This window comes from Cottoperca gobio, chromosome 18 (assembly GCF_900634415.1).
Source record: "Cottoperca gobio chromosome 18, fCotGob3.1, whole genome shotgun sequence".
In the NCBI taxonomy this organism is placed as follows: Eukaryota; Metazoa; Chordata; class Actinopteri; order Perciformes; family Bovichtidae; genus Cottoperca; species Cottoperca gobio.
In genome coordinates, this window is record NC_041372.1 from 11026450 (window position 1) to 11048992 (window position 22543).

The window sequence follows — 22543 nt, forward strand, 5'->3', positions numbered from 1 at the left end:
TAGATATAGAGGTAGAACACGTCAATAGCATGTTTAAAAAACATAAGAGGCATACACATTAAAACCATAGTATAGCATGTCGAAAATAATGACGAGAGCACTTAACTCTTGGACATGTAGGCCGTGTCTCAATTCAGGAGCTGCAGCTCTGACAACTGCACGGTTGTGTGGCGGTCTTCTTGGTTGGATGTCTTTGGGGGCAGTATGGTCGACGGGCAATAAAAGATAACTGCAATCTGTCAACAGAATTGAAAGTTTGTTGGATGGCAACTTGTTAGGAAATAGAGCAGTCTAACTGTCTTCTCAAAGAAACAGAACGCATATCCCCATTTTATCTTAATTGCCTGTTTATTTGTAGGTTTCTAATTTCTTAATTGCCTTTCGTGTATTTTATCATTTGTTTGGGTATTTTCTGTAATTATTCTGTATGCGAGTCACTTTGATAAGTGCTTGAAGAAGAAGAAGAAGAAACAGAATTTGTGTAAACAGAAGAATTGAAGTTGTGTCTTTGCAAGAAATGTACCAGGGGAAATATCAAGTGTTAACTATCGTGGGGGGCGATCCTGACCACATGTCCTTTTTGTCGCGATTCAGTTCAAAGAGGAGCCAAATGCATGACGCCAGGCAGGCAGGATGAATCAACACTGAGGAAGCAGGCAGAGGAGATATGCACAAACAAACCGGTACAACGCGGGGAAAACACAGACGAGCTGACAACTGGAAGAGGGAAAGCACACGGACTGAGCAGGTAATCAGCTAATGAAACACAGGGTGACATGGCAAACAGGCAGGAAGTAAACAAGACATGACATGAGGAGAGCGACTGTCAAAATAAAACAGGAAACAAACTCTACGACCGTGAAGCTTATTGTAGATCTAGAAATATGCAGGAGTGGTAAGAAAATAGACACACAGGGGTGTCTCAAAGTGATTAAGACAGGGTACACGGTATTAACAAATAATTACCTGGAGCTGAACGAGCATGTGTGGGAGGGCAGCAGGTGGGCGGCTGGTGTTTGGACTGTGTTTATTTGGTTTGTATTATATCCAGCGACTTGGATGAACATTTGCGCGTGTGACATAACAAATTGGCCAGAATGTCCACTAATTCCAAACTAATTGAATATTTGTTCTATGTTGGGTTGAATATATGTTGTTGTATTATCTAAGTGAAGGGGGGGGAGTGGGGGGGGGGGACATATTTTTGGCTAATTATGAATGTATGAAAACTCTTACTATAAACCAGCAGCAGTGTGATCCTCTTGTTTCCCTGTCAGGGAGCGGCTGGTGTGGAGCTTTCTCCTGGTGCGCTGCTGACACCATGTGGCCACCGCGGTAACTGCACCCCCCATGAGGTGAGGGCCAATAAGGTGGGCCGGTGTGAAAGGCTGGGATGTGTTGCTGTGGACAGTCGTGCCCAAACAACACATTCATCACCGCTCCCCTCCTAGTGTGCCGAATTGATGAACCATCAACTCAAGTTTCATCGCGTTCACTTTATATTGATAAAGCAATCATGCATGCTCTTCTTCTGTGTATCACGGTTTCCCCACTCAAGACAAATGGGGTGTCAGAATGATGTTTCCCCCCCCCCCCCCTCCATACTTCTACACTTTTGCTATGAGGGCTCCAAAATGAGGGTCAGGATGTAAAATGTAGACAATTACACAAGGCTAAAACAAAACGAAAACAGACTGACACTTCTCCAATGCCTCCATTTTTTTTTATTAATTCTTCTACAGTATACAAATATTCACACACAAAATGTTCTCAAAAAAACCCTAATGTCTGGTAAACATTCATATATCCTCGTCTCGCAGCGCCGTCTTCCATTTCCTTCATTGTGTGCTGCATTGCCACGACCTCCTAAATATATATTCTTTTCCTTTTTCTCTAAAAACCCAGGCCTCTGGATCCTCGCGTCACCCAGACACAGCCCGTGCACGACATCACCCCCTGACATTTCATTCATCGTGTCACGGTTGGCACGTGACCCCCCATCTTGTTAAAACTGCAGCAGTGACAGCCAGGTCCAGGATGATGAAGGGGGAAGAAGGCAGAAATCACAGTGTGAAGCAGGAGCTCTTGACATCAGTGCGCTCGGTGCGGGCCCAGAGGTGAGGAACGGGAACGTATTGCATGGGTCGGCTTCGAGCTTAGTGTGTGGTGGTGGTGGTGGGGGGGGGGGATCTGGATCTGGATCTGGATCAAATAGTTCCATTATTGAACAGATAATCCTTAGTGTTTGTCTTTTTTTTTTTTTCTGGAAACAAAGATAGTAAAGCCACATTGTCACTTCCTGGCACTCGTGTATCGTTGAATGCGGTATGAATATGGCACTCCGACCACAAAAATAATTATTTGCGCAGACAATTTGACCTAACATCCGGGAAGTGATACCAAATTTGACAGGGTGGACAAAGAATGTAAATGGTATGGCTACAGCACACGGTTAATCAAGTAATAAGGGACAGCTAGACAACAGGGGAAATGACTGGTGCGGGTTAAATCTGCATATTCAATAAACTTTCTTCAGTAAAAGATCAGTTCATACAGTAGGAACCCCCACCAATATAAATCTATTTAAAAACATCTATAAGAACTTAATCATGTGAAAACAAAGTATATATATATATATTTATATATATTGAGACATCCATAAGCAGTGGCATTGAAGAAGCGTCAGATCATTTGGCTCTACGTACTCTCCACTGCCACTGCTCATGAGTTCCTCTCATCTCTATATTTTTTTTATTCAATATGTACTCCGCAAAGCAGCGGCTCTTTCCCAAAAATACCAGGAAAGCAGTAGTGCAACAAACCTTTAGCAGGATTTTGCTTCCCCAGAGGAAATTAATCAAGTACTTGAGTTTAGGACTCAAACACTTCGTAAGATGCAATCCATGATTTGAACGGGGGAGGGGGAGGGGGAGGGGGAGGAGACTTCAGAGAGAAATGATCAAAATTGTGGTTTTAATGATGTGATACGCACGTGATGCCGTCACCGCTGAAAGTGCGATTTAAATGCTTTCAGTAGGAACAGCAACACAATACACACTTATGGACTGCACCTTTAGACCCCTCACACCTTTAGACCCCTCACACCTAGTGACTTTTTGGTTCAAACCAAAAATGAATAGAAGACAGTGAACAGGTCGTGTTTTTTTTCTTTTGGCTGTCTGGATAACAACTACCGTGACCTTTGACCTTTCATTGACTTCTCCTTTGCAGGTTTCCCTCGTGAGGCGATGAGTGAACTAAATTAAAAAGGCATTATTGAAAAATAAGGCTACCAATCTGAGGCGTTTAAAGGCACCCAGACTGAGCTACATTCCATCTTTGACGACAAAAAGAAGAATTTACGAGAGGAAACGATGTTTTAGCTTACAGTGATGTCCATTTTTTTTTTTTTATTAGGGCTAAAACAACTCTTTATATTTGTTTTCTCTCTTCACACACACACACTATATCCCTCTGCAAGTTTTATTTTTTCTTCTTAAATAAGCTTTTGATTTTAGACGAGGAGCGCTTGATTTTCTCTCCATTGTCGCTGGAGTCCTGGGAGGAGGTGCTCTGGAGCTTGTATTCCCTTCCCACGCTCTGGCCCTCCGAGTCCAGGGAGGTGAGAGACGGGTACCGCCCCACGTTGGGCAGCATGCTCGCGGGCAGCTGGCTGTAGCTGTAGGACTTCTCCAGGATGCCGTTGTACATGCCCTTGCCCGTTGGAGAGGTGACGTTCCCCTGTGAGAAGGTTGCACTTTGGGACTCGGGTATGATGCGGGTGAGGTCGGGCGAGCCTCTGTGTGCAAATGGGTGGTGCTCCAAGGCCGGGGAAGGCGAGGTGGAGGGCGGGCCGGACGGGGTGGTTGCTGGAGTCGGAGGCAGAGGAGGAGGTGTGGAGTCCCTGAGACTGCTGCTGGTGGTAGAGGAGGACACGGGAAGCTCCATACTCTCTCTCTGGCTGAACAGCAGCAGCTCCTCACGGGAGATCTTGCGGTACGGGGTGTCCGAGCCCGGTGTGCAGTGGTTGTGCAGCTGCTTGCGGCCCATTGAAGAGTTGAGAGAGTCTGTGTCGGAGCCACACTCCTGAGCCGGATCCCTGAGACAGAGAGAGTGAAAGAGACAGCGAGACAAAGGGAGAGAGGAAGGAGGGGAAGAGAGAGACAAAGGGAGACAGAGGAAGAGAGGGAGAGAGAGACAGACATGGAAAGAGAGAGACATAGCGAGAGGGACACAGAGGAAGAGAGAGCGAGAGACAAAGGGAGAGAGAGAGACAGAGAGAGGAAGACATGGAAAGAGAGACAGGGGGAGAGACGGACACAGAGTGAGAGTGAGACAAAGGGAGAGAAAGCGAGAGTGGAAGAGAGGGAGGGAAAGAGAGACAGTGAGAGTGAGAGACGGAGGGAAAGACATAGAGGAAGAGAGAGACAGAGGAAGAGAAAGCGAGAGAGAGATAGAGGGAAAGAGAGAGACACAGAGGGCGAGAGAGGAAGACATAGAGGGACAGGGAAAGACAGAGAGTGAGGGAGACAGAGGGAGACAGACAGAGTGAGGAAGACATAGAGAGCGAGACAGAGAGACAGAGGGACAGAGGAAGGGAAAGACAGAGAGAGAGGGAGACAGAGCGAGAGACAGAGAGGGAAAGAGAGACGAGGAAGAGAGGGAGACAGAGAAAGAGACAGAGGGAGAGTGAGAGGAAGAGAGGGAGACAGAGGGACAGAGAGGAAGACATGGAAAGAGAGAGGGAGACATAGAGGGACACAGAGGAAGAGAGGGAGACATGGAAAGAGAGAGGGAGACAGTGAGAGACAGAGAGGAAGAGAGGGAGGGAAAGACAGAGAGAGAGAGACAAAGGAAGAGAGGGAGAGCGAGACATGGAAAGAGGGAGACAGAGGGAGACAGTGAGAGTGAGAGACAGAGAGGAAGAGAGAGAGGGAGACATGGAAAGAGACAAGAGAGAGGGAGGAAGAGAGGGAGACAGAGGGAGAGAGCGAGACAGAGAGTGAGACAGAGAGGGAGAGTCAGACAGAGACAAAGGGAGACACAGAGGGAGAAAGAGAGAGAGACAGAGAGAGGAAGAGAGGAAGACGGCGAGAAAGACATGGAAAGAGAGACAGAGTGATACAGACAGAGACAGAGAGGGAGACATAGAGAAAGGAAGACATAGAGAGAGAGAGAAAGAGAGGGACAGAGAGAGAGTGAGAGGAAGAGAGAGAGAGAGGAAGAGAGGGAGGGAGACAGTGAGAGTGAGACAGGGAGACAGAGAGGGAGGGAAAGACAGAGAGAGAGGGAGACGAAGAGAAAGAGAGAGAGGGAGGGAAAGACAGAGACAGAGAGACAGACAGAGAGAGGGCGAGAGACATAGAGAGAGAGGGAGAGGGAGACAGAGAGAGAGGGAAAGAGAGAGAGAGAACAGCAGATGCACCGGGGTCAAAACTCAGACGGGCGAACAAATTAGAGCAATTTATTGTGTTTAAAAAGTCAAATAAAAATGTTCTTTCCGGCGTAGAGGTTAGCCTGCACATGCAAATTAACTGCACATTGTTTTGTCAATAGAGGCCCAACAGATACATCTGTCCGTGTGTGAAAAAACAGAAAGTACCAAGATTCTGTGTCACTCAATATTTAGCCGGGGCGGACATCATTGCATTATATCTTATTAATGGCTATAACTTCTGTTTAACTCTGGGGAGTGTTGGCATCAAAATAATAAAACATGGCGGCGTTCAAAGCATCAGTGTGAATGTCTGATTACCTGTGAGTCCAAACTGTAAAACCGTTCCTCGGCGTCCCGGCCACCGCTACATACCCCCTCCTATCCGAGCTGAACATGATATGTTCGTCGTCTGCCTCGGGTCGATAGGAGAGGGACGAGCTGGCCATGGAGAGCAGGTCGGGGTCTGGGGACATCAGCGAGGACTGTGGAGAGCTCAGCAGGCTCCGGCGGGAACGACACAGGCTGCTGCTGCTGCGGGTCAGCGAGGGCCGGATCAACGTGGCCGCTGGGGAGGGGGGGGAAGCCGACAAGGAGGAAACGGTTATATTCTAATTTATTTAACTGGATTTTTCTACCTTGGGGTCGCAAAATCCCCTGCCGTCCTACTCACTTGTGAACTGCGGAATGATGGGAGGCGTGTCCTCGTCCAGGTCGTCCACTCCTCCCGCGATGGGGTAGGGAGGCACCGAGACTCGCGGCATCATCACCCAGCTGTGGTCGGAGTAGAGGCTCGCCGTCAGGCTCGGCAGCCCCGAGTTATTGACGACGGGGAAGTTGCAAAGCTTCTCGATCTGCTGCCAGCGGTGCAGCCGCTCCCTCAGGCACGCCGTCACCTCTGACAGGGCTTTCCTAAAAGAATCATGAGTTAGGAGAGTTCCTGTTCCCGATACGGATTCTAATTCTTGTGTCGAAGCCCAGTAAGATTTCTTTATGCTTTGATTCGTCAGGATTTTGGCCCATAAGCCTGCGGGTTGCATTTACGATATTGGACTTGTGCCTATTAAAGTGGTCACGCAGAAGATTAGACTGTGTTCTCTCTTTTATGTGATTTATTTCCTTTTTGCCTTTTAAAAAAAAACACAAAAGGATTTCTTTATCTCAGCGGCACAGCTGGGATTATACAAGACTTCTGAGTAAATATTAAATATATGTGGAATAAAACTACCTCAGCGATGTAACAGCATTAAGAGGTCAGACGTGTGCGAGGACTTGACGTCGTAAAGTCAGACGTCGTCTCTGCTTGGGGGCTTTTTATTTTCCAATGTGGCGAGTACTACAGCATATAAATGTATACGGCCCGAGTAACACACACTGAAAACAACACTTGTATTGATAACGTCCCACGAGCTGGTATTCAATATGACGGGACCTTTCTTGTAATATGGTTGACATTATTGCAAATCAATAATCATAGAGGACATTGATTTCTCCTCTTGTCACATGTTTGCTTGCACACAGTTGACCTCTAGCTACTATTGTATCGCAATAAATCACATATATTTATATATACACTGTGTGTGTGTGTGTGTTGCTTACTTTGCTTCTAGTATCTTGTGGTCCACCTCATCCAGTGATGAACTGTGGGCTACATGAAGGGTTCCAAACACAGAACCTCTTTTCTTCTTTATTTTCTCTGCCTAAGATTCAAAAACACACAAAAAAACATTATTTTTTTAAGCGTTCTTGATGATACTGATCTATTTCCTGTGTGTGTGTGTGTGTGTGTGTGTGTGTGTGTGTGTGTGTCAAAGATTTTCTGCCAAGACTTTATTATGACATTTTATCTGTTATAATAAACATTTATCATCTACTACTACCTGTATTACACTGCTTTTAAACAATACTGTCCGTCTACCAGAGAGCAGACTGAACGTGCCGAGCTCTCGCCACAGGCCCGGCCCCCCCCCCCCGTTGGTAAGAGAGCATTAAATCATGTTTACTGCTCTTATACCACGTGGAGAGGAAAGGAGATGAGCAAGGCACAGCCGCTCTGAGGACTTTTGTTTGTGACGGGCAATATAAAAAAAAGGCGCTATGGCCTTTTGATTTGTTTGTCTCCTGCCAGTCAACACCCGGGACATAAAAGTCCCCTTCAGAAAGTCATCTTGCATCACTGAGCTATTAAAATGATTCACAGATTCATGTTTTTATTTTAAACATACATGTAGAAGGGACAGTGGATGGCACTCATACTCCCACATTGTCTGACCCTGATGAGTTAATGTGTATTTAAAGACTCATTTCAGCCGCTGGTACCCGCCATCTGGTTCTTTGGGTCATGACCTTCATCACAGTGTATAGATGCTACATGCTCCCATGTGTAATAAAGAAGTGCAACAATAAATCAACGTTACCTCGTCTTTGGCGACGCACAGCTGGAACTCTGCATTCTGTTTCTTGATGTTGTAGTATTGAACCTCCACCTCGTGCGTGAGCTGGAGCCACTTCTGCAGCGCTTCGGGCACCGACCGCTCCGACTGCATCTCCTTCTCCGCTCGCTTCAGGGCCTTTCGCACCTGCATGGGAGGAACGATCCACCGACAATTATTGAAAACGTTTCAAATGCGGTGAATTTCAAATGAAGCACATGTACTGTGTAGAGATCCTGCGAGTACAGAACTGAGAGGAACTCTTGGATATGTTGGTGCTGTATTTTTTATGTGATGGGAGGGATGAGATGAATCTTTTCACTTTATCAGCGGTAACACATTTACATTCATACACAGTGACTCTCACTGGTCACTTGAGTAGAATATATAAATACTGTGCTTTTCATTTGAATAAAATCAGTTTGGGAAGTCGCACCTGTACTAACTCTTCCTCGGCGTATTTGAGGCGGCTGAGTTCGCATTCAGCGCCCTCTCGCAGCTCTCGGAGCCGGTGAGCCTCCGTTTTGGCGCCGTTGATCTCGTCCCTCATCTTCTGCTCGAGGTTCTGCTTCTCCACGGCCACCGTGCGGTTCTCCTCCTGCGCCTTTTCAAGCCTGGGAGATGAGAGGAAGAAGACACGCACGTTAACACGCACAGAACCTAAAACTCCATTTTTATCAATCAATCATATCAACACAGATAGAGCCAGACATAACTTTGTGATTAATAAAAACACTTAAAAGCAACAGCACTCTGTCCCGCCCGCAGGTGTTCTGGGAGTTCCACAGCCGCAGTAATGAAAAGATGCCTCACTGTGTGATCTGTTTTAACTTCAGGTATAATTAAAAGGCCACTGAGGGTCCTAGAAGGTTCATAGGTTAAAAGCAATAGCTAGTAGCAAGACCGTTCAGCGTTTTAAAAATCAATAACTGAAGCAGGCAGAGCAGAGACTCCCCGATCTCATCATCTATGTGTCCATCTGACCCATTTCCTTCGCTTACCGGCTCTGCAGGTCCATGAGGCTTTGCTCAGCATTCTGCAGGCTCTCCAGATCCTTCATCATCTGAGAGATGTGCACCTTGCTCGACTTGTTCTGCACATAGGCGAACCAGCAGCCCCCGACTCCAATCACTATGGAAACCATCAGGACAAAGTCTTTCAACCAGTTATGTTGCGGACCTGCAGAGGGAGGGAGGGAGGGACAGGGGGACATGGGAGGCTTTAGCAAATTGTTCTGGCTGTAAAGAGAGTAAGAGGATATTCTTTTTTTGTCGCTTTTATTGCATACTCACGGAGCGGAGGGCCAAAAAGCACTGCATCTAGTGCCTTTAGGTTTAGTTTTTGTTTATGCCGCTGGTCTAATATCTTCAGCTGCATCGACATAAACGACGGTTCATTTGCCGCTATTCTGAAATATGGAGAGAAAGAGAAATCTGCGTTGAATACAGAGTGCAGTCAGAATCCAACCATCACAGCGTCCAGTGTGCTTCGTATATAATGATGCACGATGTGGTATTATAGCAGTGCATCAGGAATGTATGCATAATCACCAGGAAGAGGGATGTGAGAAATGCACATGTGCAAAGAAATCTTGACATTTATACAGATTATAGATCTTCTAGTGTTACAGTTTCCCCCTTAACAAGTGGGATAAACCCCCAATATATAGTTTGTGCTCAATTTGTGTGTCCTTAAAGAAAAGACCGCATTTAAAATCAATTGTTTCAATCGTTCCCGTGTTACTTCTGTGAGCCTAAATGTTTTATAGGAGACAAAAGATGCTAAATGTACCAAACTGTGGGTTCATTTGTGCAACAGAGGGGAAACGCTTATGGGAATATTGTGTGGAACTTTAAACCATATCCTGCCATTTATATTGCCAGTATGAATATTTTGTAAGCACCACCACCACCACCACCACCATCTTAAAAGGCTCAGACAACATGGCAGCCTGTGGAAACTGTACACCCCCCCCCACTCGCTGTGACATCACTTCATGAGTCAGCGGTCATCAACCCTGTGGCGTAACATGAAACCCCTCAATAACCCCGCCGCCCACCCCTCTGTCTACTCATGCCGTACATGCAGTTTGCAGGGAGTCACATTCCACAAGTGTCCCACCAACAACTGTGAAGCACCGAGATGACTTTGTTAACAATTTGATCTTCACTATATGCTTCGTATATATATTCTGTGTGCTTTTAAAATAATAAACTATGATAGGATTACCTACACAAGCAGGCTGGGAAAAGTCAAACAATGAATTAAAAAAATATATAGATTTAAAAGTCGTTTGATGTCAAGTGATCCGGCCTTGAAGGACAACGCAACAGTAGAGGAACAAAGACACTGAGGTGAACAATCAACCTGTCTCCCCTCCCTGTGTTGCCTTTTACGACCAGCAGAGGGCATCATTAAACAGAGTAATGACAACTAAAGGTGCCTTTGGGTATTGTAACACAGATCACAATAGCGTAAACACACTTCACTGCTCACCGACATCTTAATTAGATGCAAAGAAGTGACATGAAGCAGTTGTAACATCTGCCATTTATTATCCTCATTACTGAAGCAGAATAACAAAGCTCTGCTCCTGCGAGAGACGAAGTGAGCGAGACGAGGCGAGCGGTACGAACCGAGGCAAAGTGTTACCCGTCACCCCGGAATTCCCGGAAGTTCCTCTCGTACTGCGGCAGCTCCACAGACTCGTGAAGCCACTGCACCGTGTGATCCACGGTCCAGTTGTGGACTGCAGAGGGAGAGAGAGAGAGAGAGAGAGAGAGAGAGAAAGAGAAGGAGAGAGAGAGAGCAGAGAGAGAGAGAGAAAGAGAGAGAGAAGAGAGAGAGAGAGAGAGAGAGATAGAGAGAGAGGAGATGAGAGAGAGAGAGAGAGAGATGAGCGAGAGGATAGAGAGAGAGAGACAGACAGACAGACAGACATACAGACGAAGACAGACAGACAGAACGACCACAGACAGCAGACAGACAAGACAGAGAGAGAAGAGAGACAGAGAAGAGAGAGAGAACAGAGACAGAGAAGAGACAGAGAACAGACAACAAGAGACAGAAGAGAAGAGAGAGAGAGAGAGAGCCATAAGACAGAGAGAGAGTAGAGAGAGAGATGAGAGAAGAGAGAGAGAGAGAGAGAGAGAGAGAGAGAGAGAGAGAGAGAGAAAAGAGAAGTCATTATAACGATCAAGCACTTCTGCAACTCGCAGGCCAAAATTACAGTATTTATGAAGATAATATCTAACGTCCTTCATCCAGTTATTTGATTCATTCATTTATGGCAGTATAACTGTTTGTGCTGTCTAGGTGCAGGCCTTTTATATATTGCAGTGGAGTAAAATAATAATAAATAATAATATTGCCACGTACAGGCTGAGTGTGACAGATTAGTTGTGGAAGAATGTGTAAAAACAAATAAATAAAATAAAATGGAGAAGAGGACTTTGGGTCAAATGTCCCCATCATAAAATCAAATAAGAGAAAAGAGAGGGGGGGAGCAGCCTTTCTTTAAAGATGTATTCATTAAAATAACATTATTACATCCACAAACTTCACTGTGCTTCAAAGTTTGTGTGATCAAAATGAAAATCACTTGCCCCTGAGCAGCCTAATCATTTAAATAACGGCAGTAGACGAGGATTCTCAAAAATCGCAGATGGGTTCCTCGAATAAATGAGCTCTTAAAAACAGAAAACGAGTGTCTGCTTACTGATTCTTTTATGGCACGAGATATATTCCATTTAACATTCTGCGGAGAAAGTAATAGATCACACTTTTCGTCTGGGTAAATATGCCCTCGAGTGTACACATCATTGTTCACATTCTCCCGCAGCGCTCGAAGCAGAAGTCATTGAGTTTTTGCAGAGAATTGGTGAGTGACTTAAAGGTGCCAACGAGGATTCTGCCAGGGGGGGGGGGGGGACAGTGAAGCCACTCGAGAGGATGACTCGCCTGCTAATTACTTTCTGGAAACCACACCTGTGTCACGTAATGTGGTATGTATATTTACATAGTAAAGTGCGTCTGCTGCTTATTATGCAGCCTGGGGAAGATGAGGTCTGACACGCTGCTGTGAATAAAGGTTTTTTTGTAATTGGGGCACAGGGGACTTAGTTATTTTAAATGCTTTGCCTAATTGTAACCACTTTAAATAATGTTTGTAAGTATTGCTCCCATGATAGCACCCAGTGCATGTTTTCTAAAGTTTATTACGATGACAGTAGAGCAGGGGTGCCCACACTTTTTGGGCTTATGAGCTACTTTATTCCTTCTCGATTGGATCGCTAAATGTCGAGGTGTTTGTGTCCGTGACCTTGGCGCAGAGACACTTTACCTTCGGAGGTCTTCCAGCCCTTCCACAGCTCCTCCACGGTGATGTGCTGGTCTTCACGGTGCAGGTTGCTGTGTTTGTTGGTATGCTGCTGCTTCATGTCTTCTATTATAAACTAGGAAATAAAACAGAGACAGAGAATTGAAACATGTAGTTGTGTTGGTTTGTAGCATTTTTTTAAATGAGAAGAGAAAAAGAACTCTGGGGGAGATACAGACGACTGTGCGTGTCTGTGTATGTCCATGTGTGGATTTGACAGAGAGCTGTAGAGAGTTGGCTTTGCCTAAAAGTCTGGCTTTGGATAACACACACACACACACTTCCAGCTCTCCTTTCTTCCTTTTAGGGACTTTAAAAAGAGAAAGAGACCCATGGTGGAGGCACCACTTCCACCTGTGTGAGTGTGTGTGTGTGTGTGTGTGTGTGTGTGTGTGTGTGTGTGTGTGTGTGTGTGTGTGTGTGTGTGTGTGTGTGCGCTTGCATGCATGCGTGTAGTTTCCGGCTGTCCTCTTTTGGTAGCTCAGAACTAAATGCCCCGGCAGAAAAAGCCATTGCAAACAAACCCACCAAGGGGCTTGCCAGAACAGCTCATGCACAGAACAGAACAGGACGTGTGTGTGTGCGTGTGTGTGTGCGTGTTGTGTGTGGCTGTGGCCTTGGCATAAACTAAAAACGTAACACCTCCTGTCTAATCCTAATTCATAGACACTACCTGCTTTGATAGCTAATTAGCCTTCGATACCAAAGGCTAATTATGATACTGTACTGCATTCAAGTATCATTATGCTATTCTGCTAATGGCTAATTGCCTAAGCTATATTTTGTGTACTGCAAAGTAGTCAAGAATAAACTTAAGGTATAAATCTAACTTCATTTAGCTCTCATAGTACTACTGTGTCAGTAAGACCTTATACGACCCGACTTCACTTCACAACTGTGATCTTTCTTTTTAATTAATAAAAACACGTTTGATACTGTCACCACATAGATGTTGCTATGTTAACTAAGCTAGCTTCATAATGAAGTTTAGCTTTAAAGTTTTTTTAAGGTTTTAGCATTTTACTCTACCGTGTCTTTGTACCTAGATTAAATATACGACAGGATTGCGTTTTTTAACTTTGCTACAATGAATTTTAAAAAAATGGGAGTCTACTTTCATACAGTCCATGAAGTTTTAGTGCTAGCTTGCGCCAAGTAGGGTAGCTGTAGCCAAAATAGCATAGAAACAAGGGGGAAGGCCACGTACCTCACTGTAAAACCTTTTTTTTTTACATTTATTTTTTGTATGGATTAAACAAACTGTCAACTGTGAGGTTTAGAGGTGCCGGTAGGCATATCTTTTAAATTTAGAGTGAGCTAGGCTAGCTGTTTCCTCTTGCTTCCTGTTGTTAAGCTAGGCTAACGCTTCCCGGCTCCAGCTCCTTAACGTACAAACATAAGGAGTGGTATCTATCTGGTCATCTAACCAGCGTATTTCCTTGTCACACTATTCCTTAAATTAAGTACTTTTCTCTTTTGAAAGCCTAAATTATTGATCCGATGAAATTCCATAATGTGTCTTAATACTGCTAATAAGTGTATAAATTCAATAAACCTACCTGAAGCTAGTTTGTGTGTTACATGGACTACTGGTAAATAAGGTATGCTGAAGTTGCATGCAACAATCTAATATAAATATAATATGTAAATAATGAGATGGTCTAGTGGCACTTAACCCTGTTAGTTCACAGTACATTAATGACCTGTAATGTAATGTAATGTGCGCTAGCAGGAAACTGGAACGTCTGCAGCTAAGCTAATTTGAGCAAAGGGACATATAAAGAGAAACTAGAAGATGCCTAAGCAAAAGTGTAAATTCACAGAGGAATTAAAAAGTTCCCGAGTTTTCAACCTAGGTGTGATCAGTGGGGGAGCTGAATGTGCGATCTGCAGTGCAGTGCTGCCTGTTCACGTCAGCAGCGAACGAAAAGGTGCTACAAACTCAGAGCTGTTAGAGGAGAAGACTCATCAGCAACATAGAGAGACGAGAGTAGTTTGAATCATGCAGAGCCGAGGGTGTTTTGACATTGCACATCATTATGAATCACAATAGTTACAGATCAATCAGTTTCACATCTGACTATAGAGCACACCGAGTTCCCAACACAGCTTGAAAAGTGACATGTGCCTGCGCTAAGACAAATGTTATCATCAATGCTCGATTGCACCAAATCCCTTTGAAATAGTCCTAAAAGCATTTGAAGATACAACTTGGACAACTGCATTTATCATGACATACAAGCCTTTTACAAAAAACAACCAGTGCTTTCACGCATCCATACTGTAAGTGCTAAGGGTCTGACATTGAATACACGACGGCAGTCTGGTGTCGAGAGGCAGCAAATGTTTTCTAGCACCGAATGCATTTTTCCTGTCACAGAAAGAAAATCTCCCTGTGTGATCAAGAAATTGTTTGAAAAGGCCCTCTGTGAGATTCACTTCTGGCACACTCACACATCACACGTTCTAACGATGGGAAGGGAGGATACTTAAATTGTCAAGAGTGATGAAAAAAATTGTGCGGGGGGGGAGGGGTGAAAAAGGGTGTGCAATTTACACACAAACCTGGTGTGACGCAGGGTATTAAAAACACACATTCAACCTGCATGTGACCTTTCATAGCCAGTCGGGAGAAAATATACTGTAAGTGACTTGAATCGCTTCGTCAAATAGTTTCTTTGGGCGGGAGACAAAGTGCTTTGTGGAACAAAACCACAGTTGTTTATAACTTTTGAGAGAAACAAAAACAACCAAGAATTAAAACTCAAAACATGACATTGAATAACATTTGCGATTTAGCTTAATAACTAGCTGATTGATGTACATCCCTGCTTGCAAGTGGACACAGCACTGCTTGACAAATGCCAACCACGTTCACCAGTTTAGCTAAGCATGTTAGCATGCTAACATTTACCAAATCGCACTAGCAGGTATTTCGTATTTAATCAAAAACATTGGAGAAATTAAAATGATGTCCTGATGGCACAGACAAAGTTATGCTGATTCATCCTGAGGTGCACATTAATGTGTTTAGTAAATTTCATGGCAATCCGTGCAGTATGTTTCGCAACATCTCACGTCAATCAATATACGTACATCTATACAGATTCATGGTAATCCATCCTATAGGAAAGTGGTGGACTTTACACTACAGACTTATATTGAAGGTAAAATAATCCTATAGTAACGCTTTAGTTGCTATTGTTGTAGCCCGTGTTCACCCACGTCAAAGCTTTGTTTCTCAGTCGAAGACAAAACCGCTCTGTAGGGGCCTGAAAACCTTGCAGTGTTTGTGTTGCTTCGCCTTCTTCTTACTCAATACAAATGCAAATGAGTTTCTCACTGACGTAAAGCCATGAACCGACTAAAGGAACCACCTGTCTGCTGAGTCACTGGAGGGACAACAATGTATGCAACACTAGTCCAGACTAATGTCTTGCAAAGCCTTTAATGCTCACTGTAATTTATGAGAAATTAAGTCGTGCTGGCAAAGAGCAAAGACATTTGCCAGAGCACATGAACAAGAATAGAAAAGGCCTAATGAATCTCGATGATGATCATTAAAGCTTTTCCTTTTTTTAAAGTTTTATCATCTCAAGTTAAACTGGGTAAACTTGGTTAAAATGTTTTCATTAAAAGTGCATTACTTCGTCCTGTTTTTCCTGTTTAAAATCCAACATCTGATCACTTTATAAAAAGACATACTGTGTAATAGATAACGTAGAAATCATTAGGCATGGGACGATATGAAAATTATATAGGTTACGATTATCCTGGCACAAATAAATGCAATTCAGGATATTATCCTGATCAAATATGAATCAAAATATGCTTAAAACTCCTAAAAGTGGCACTAAAATATGCTTTACCTTTACATTTAACTAAATTAAATACTTCACACATCAAAAATCCTTTATTAGTCCCACAACGGGGACATTTCTATCGTTTTTTTCAAGCTGCCTTATTTAAGTAAATCATACGTCACCCAAATAAATAAAAGGATAAATGTTTTTTTTACCGCGATCCATGATAAAAACCTACATCGTCCCATCCCTCGTACAAATTATCCAAGAGAACTATTTGCAATTGGTTCAAGTGCTGCCATCGCATTATAAAAAACTCATACTTGTGGGCAGCTTTATACTTTATGAAAAATGTGGTGAGCCGCCCATATAAAGAGAGCTCTTTGTGTGGTGGCCCTGCGACCTCTGTGGTTAAGAGTTTAGTGTGATTGCTGTGATACTCACGGCCGTGGTGTGTAGCCTACCGAAATGTCAAAGGAGACGAAAAAGTCCTGAGAAAGACAATAATACCTACACATGTTGCATACAGACAGACGCCTGGCACGGACGGGGTGTGACACATGGTCAGACACACACACACACACACACACACACACAGCAGCAAACAAAGACATATTTGTTCCAATCAGATTCCAGATTGCGGGGCGCTGGCTGAGTTTGGGACTCTTCCCATGAGCCTCTGCTCTCTCTCTCTCCAACAGTGGACTGTGACTGTGTATTCACCTCTGATATCTACTGCATCAGTCTATCTGTCCACATCTACACATCTTATTTACTGGAAGTTATTACATCCGTCATGAACACCTCTTTTTATTCACCAGCTCACCTCGACATTAATCAAACCCGTTAGTAATGTGAAACAGCAGGAAGACGGTTATTACATTTATTAATTGTTACACAATTGGGACAAAAAAAAGTATGCCGGGCTTGGATGTGATTTATGAAACTTGAAGCACAGCTGATTTATCACACATGACAACTGGGCAGGCTCAATTGTGAAACCATCACTTGCAACGATAAGATCTTCCTCGTGCTTTTCATTAAGGCACGTAACTTTGCCCGAGATCAAAAGTGGGTGTCTTTGTCTAAATCACACAAATCTAATTATGCAACTACTTTTTCTTTTTTTTACTCTCCGGGGTATTTTTGGTGGATATGAATAAAATCCTCTTTGACAGTACGTGTCATTTTATACTGCAGTATCGATGAATGTAAAAATAATTCTAATATTTATTTAAAGCACTGGTTATTGATTTAATACGCATCGTCCTACGCTACAATGGAGGTGAACGGTGATCACAGAATTACAAAATGACACTACAGCAGGTGGACTGCCGTCTCGGGGAAGTCACGAGTGTTATATCGAATAATAACTAAGTCTATTTTACGCTTATTGCCTTTAGAGTTAGATAAGAAGAGTGATGCCCCCCCCCCCCGCCACCCCCATTTCACGTTTGAAGTTCTCCATTCAAAAGCAGTGGGTCATAAATAAATTCTCGCACTTGAATGTTCCCGCTAGAACATTCCCAGACAAGTCAACAAACACCTTCTTGAATCTCCTTTCTATATTAGACACAACGTAGACGCTCAATGATGCCTCCTTGAGTTTCTTCTGTTCATACTCGCCTAAAACACAAGTACAGATGAATGTACATACGGAGCCCAATCCACCAAGTTGTTGTGTGTGGCCTGTCAAGAACTAATAAAGTACACACACACACACACACACACACACACACACACAGAGAGAGAGGCAGCGCCATCAGCCACTGCTGTGACATTGGTTGGCTTCTTGCGATTTCAAAGTGATGCAACACGATCCAGCTGAGTGTCTCCTTGGCAGACGGGCAGCTCAGCACCCCGAGGAGAGGACGTGCACCTGCCATCCCCTGTGACTGTGCTCAGCAACAGACCCGCCCACCCCCCTCTCCCTCCGTCCCCTCCCCTACTGGGAGACTTCAAGGCACAGATTATAAATACACTTTATTTCGCACCACTTCAAATAACATAATCAGGAGAGTGAATGGCAAATAAAACAACATAACATGTTTATGTTGTGCTTCAGAGAGCTCTCTGCTCCAAATATCAAGCAGCCAAAGTATTTATTTATTTATTTAAACATCGTGACTGATAACTCTGTGACGTGTCGTTATACGGTCGTCGTAAAAAGGGAAGTGGAGGTAGTCGTCGGCCTGTCCACATCCTTGTTTGCTCTCCTCGGCTCGCTCGTGCACAATGTGTCAATATGTTTAAGTGCACGTACACTGGGTCTGCGGCTGCCTCATTACAACTAACCCAATGGCGAAACAGTTAAAAGAGAAGTCAGTGAAATAATGTGAAACTTCCAGTGAAACATGCTGCAGAGAGACGCATGTCGTGTCAATGACTGTAAATGATCTGCGCGTGTATGCTTCATCTGTGTGCTGATATAAACTGGGATACATGGATAGGTATAAATATATCTGTGAGGGTTCATTTCCCTGTAGCCCGGCAACACTGATTGTTGTTAAGTTACAGAGTCATTTTAAAAAAGGTAGCCAGGTAACACCCGATAGATAAGGACACGTTACACTCGGTTAATGTAAATTGTTTTTGAAAATTGCATTGCAAAAGAAAACAACCTACATGGACTAACTGGACACGCTCAGGTCTCGTTTGTGCATTAAATACTCTTAAAGTGTGAAGATGCTCGCAAGGTCGCAAGACTCTGAAGCTGAGCAGAAGCCAAAATACTGTCTTGGTTCTTCTAAAAGGTTTTCAATTATCTGGAGCATAACATTCGAAACAGTTACTGTCATAAAGGACTTGGTAAGCACGCATGGATTCACCATGCAACAGGTGAATCCTTTGCATTGATGCTTTACAATCGTCAAACTATAATGTATGTAAAACGGAAATGTTTTTTATTTTTATAACCCACAAAAAAGCCAATCCTTCTTTTATATTTTGCAGCTAACACTCATAAATTATTTCTTTTTGCTGCTGAACATGCTGCCGATTGTCACCATATATCACAGCTGACCTCATATCATCTTTACCGCCCGCGTAAGAATCTCTGAAATGCAAGTAATGAAAATCTGGATATCCTGACCACGGCTATAACATTACAAGTACGAGCAGCCTCTCATCTTAAAGTCATCTTCTCACATTTTGGGAGAAAGGTGTGAGTAAGGAAAAGCAGTGGCAGTGAGCTCTCTGTTGGCTGAGTGTAAGGTTTCAACCAGGTGGCAAAGGGGAGAAGGGTTGGGTTGAAAAGGTCTTGTACCCAGGAGGCCAGATAGGGGCTGACGTCCCCCCCACCCCGGGCCCCGCTCCTCTCACCCTCCCTCACTGCTTTCAGATTAGCTTTGCCAGGAAGAGACAGTGACATTGGAGCAATTCGGACTTCGGAGTCTTGCTCAAGGACATTTCGGCACGAGGACAAGAGGAACAGGGGACCAAAACTCCAAAACCCACAAAAGAATAGTCAACCTGACTTTTTGACATTTCTAAAAACATTCAGTTGACATTGTTTGACGCCAGAAAGCCTCGAACGTATTTCAAGTTTATTATGAGAAATGTGATTCAAAGTTGCAAAAAAAAAAAAAAAGTCACAGAAGACAGAAGAAGAAGAAGAAGGAGAAGGAGAAGAAGAAGAAGGAGAAGAAGAAGAAGAAGGAGAAGAAGACAGAAGAAGAAGAAGAAGACGAAGAAGCAGAAGACAGAAGAAGAAGAAGGAGAAGAAGACAGAAGAAGGAGAAGAAGACAGAAGAAGAAGAAGAAGAAGAAGAAGAAGAAGAAGAAGACAGAAGAAGAAGACAGAAGACAGAAGAAAGAAGAAGACGAAGGAGAAGAAGACAGAAGAAGGAGAAGAAGACAGAAGAAGAAGAAGACAGAAGAAGAAGACAGAAGAAGAAGAAGAAGAAGAAGAAGAAGACAGAAGAAGAAGAAGACAGAAGAAGAATAAGAAGACATAAAAGAAGAAGAAGAATAATAATACAGAAAAGAAGAAGAATAATAAGACATAAGAAGAAAACTAAGAAAAAGAAACAGAAAGAAGAAGAAAGAAACAGAAAAGAAATAATAACACTAAGAATAAACAGAAGAAGAAAATAAAAGAATAAGAAGAAAAGAAGAATAAAGAATAGAAGAAGAAAATAAAATCTAATAGAAGAAAAAATAAAAGAAGAAGAAAGAAAAGAAACATAATAAAAAGAAGAAGAAGAAGAAGAAGAAGAAGAAGAAGAAGAAGAAGAAGAAGAAGCAGAAGAAGAAGAAGAAGAAGAAGAAGAAGCAGAAGAAGAAGAAGCTTGGAAATCCTCAGTAATGAGCGGCGGCCACAAAACAACGACTGGAAAGAAACAGACACGGCTCGTTGCACTTATGGAGACAAAAGCATGAAAAACAGTGTTTAAGCCCCTCCCATACAGGCATCAGTGATATATGCACATCGCCTTAATGTGTGCTCATGGTCAGTTCTAACATTGACCCTCAGGGGGTCCACGACTCATGCAGCGTCCAGCTCTTTACCGAGGGGCCACCGAAGGGCTGTAGGGTATAACCGTTTCTCACACCAGCACTTCTCAGCCAGTTAAAAATGACTCCAGCTAATACACAAACACAGAATGTGACCATGGTCCCGAGTGGTTTCTTTTGAACGTAAGAGGTCGTTGATCACCAAGAGACGCAGAGGCCACGCCAGGTCAGCAGACTCTCAGATGTCAGTTCTACCCTCGAGTTACTCACAGAAACCTGTCCCTTGACCACACCCACACAAACTGCATCACTTGCAAGATTTTACAAGAACTTTATGAGTCTGTAAGTGCTTTAACGTTCAACTTTAAAAACTAAAATGATGATATTATGTATGCATTGCAAAGATGGGCATGCATGCGTGTATATTTAGGAATTTAAATCCAAATAACACTACGAATATCAAACATGAAGGCTTCGAATCATAGCGTGATGTCTGTAAAAATGCCACTGTGCGTTTGTGATGATGTGTCACTATGCTAAAAACGCTGACACCAATTTGTCTCTCTCCTCCGATGACTCGCTGCTTAATATTAAAATCTATTTGAATTTTTAGGAATGCTCCAAAAACACTCTGCAAACGAGCCGTTCCTCCCGTTATCTGCATATTTACGTGCACGGTATGAATTCTTGTGTCAACACTAGAGCCGTTTGGTTTGATCGACCCTAACGATCTTCAAAAAATACTGGTAACATGAGAAGGCCTGTGATCGTGGTCCGATATACACAACATGAGAACCACAACAAAATCAAATTTAGAAACAGAGTTCAAAATAAACAGACATAAATATTTAGTTTCACCGTGCTATAAAAAGATACAGAGCCAAGTTGTTACAGCTTCATAAGGTTTTGCCCTTTCAGGAGGTCCTGACCGCCCGTTTACAACCCAGGTGCTGGAGAGGCAACGCGCTGATCCTAAGTGTTGCATAAAATTCCACAAAGCTCACCTCCACGCTCTCGTTGACCTCTATTCCCCCGTCATTGTCGTCGTCCAGCTGTTTGTGGATGTGCCGCAGCGCCTCCAGACTGAAGCGGTCCGTGTCGCCTATGCATGGCGGCATCACTATGAGACAGGGGTCTACAGGGGACAACAAAAAACAAAAGGTCAGAGATGAAGGGTCAAGTGGAGGAGCTTTTGCACAATGATCACATGTCAATTAGCGCACCTCCTTGTCACTTGAGTTTACAGCAGGATATAAACTATATATAGCTGCGTCTGCAGAGTTTGTACCAGCCACACTTAAAATCATCTTTAGCATCACAGCATCCAAAATACCTTGAGTGTACATGCCAAAGGAAAAGAGAACGATGCATCCATTGTAGTAAAATGAGGATGTGTTTAGAAGGATAGTTCAGGTTTTGCAGCATAAACTTTTATTCATCCTATTTTAACTTTTATAAATTAGTCGATTAATCCATTAGCTGCGCTTCCAATTATTATAGAAATTGGTTTTAATGACATCAGGTGAAGTCACTTTGAGCTGCAGCTTTTAGAGTGATTTAACAGCAAGGCAGCAAAAAGAAGAATCCTTAAAAACACTGGTGTCCCTCACAAACTAAGTAGAATAGCGGAGGGCATGTGTTCCTCCTCTGTGCACCCCTTAAGGCAACATGTGCTAACCTGGCTCCACCCACCTCCAAGGGGCCGATCACACCTGGCATTTATGAAAAATGGATGCGACTTCCTTGTGTGATTTGAAGTACAAAAAGGTGATGTTTTAAATGAAATGTATCGTACTGCTTTAATTATTAAGGGATAACTCAACGGTTGTGTGATTCCAGTTAACCATAATATCTCTAACGCCGTTCTGACAGCAACATATAAAGCATCTCGTCACAGCAGCAGTGCTCCTGCTGGACTCTCTCACGGGCTGTTGTCATTCCTGCAGCGTCCCCAGGCATTCCCCCTTGTTTTTTTTCGTTTAGTCCCCCTCCCGTCCCACTGGGGAAATGAGCCCATTACTTCCAGCCTTCCAAGCCGTGG

General features: G+C 43.6%; 1 protein-coding gene across 1 annotated transcript in view; it reads right to left on the reverse strand.

The window, feature by feature from the left end:
• Positions 1–1704: 1704 nt before the first annotated feature.
• Positions 1705–22543, reverse strand: part of stim2b (stromal interaction molecule 2b) — a 36711-nt gene continuing 15872 nt past the window's right edge. The window contains 12 exon segments of the mRNA XM_029454763.1: positions 1705–4099; positions 5756–6002; positions 6108–6346; positions 7034–7134; positions 7852–8013; positions 8303–8480; positions 8868–9045; positions 9159–9274; positions 10503–10531; positions 10533–10615; positions 12209–12320; positions 21507–21637. Coding sequence (XP_029310623.1) covers positions 3484–4099; positions 5756–6002; positions 6108–6346; positions 7034–7134; positions 7852–8013; positions 8303–8480; positions 8868–9045; positions 9159–9274; positions 10503–10531; positions 10533–10615; positions 12209–12320; positions 21507–21637 — 2192 coding nt within the window. The 3' untranslated portion in view covers positions 1705–3483.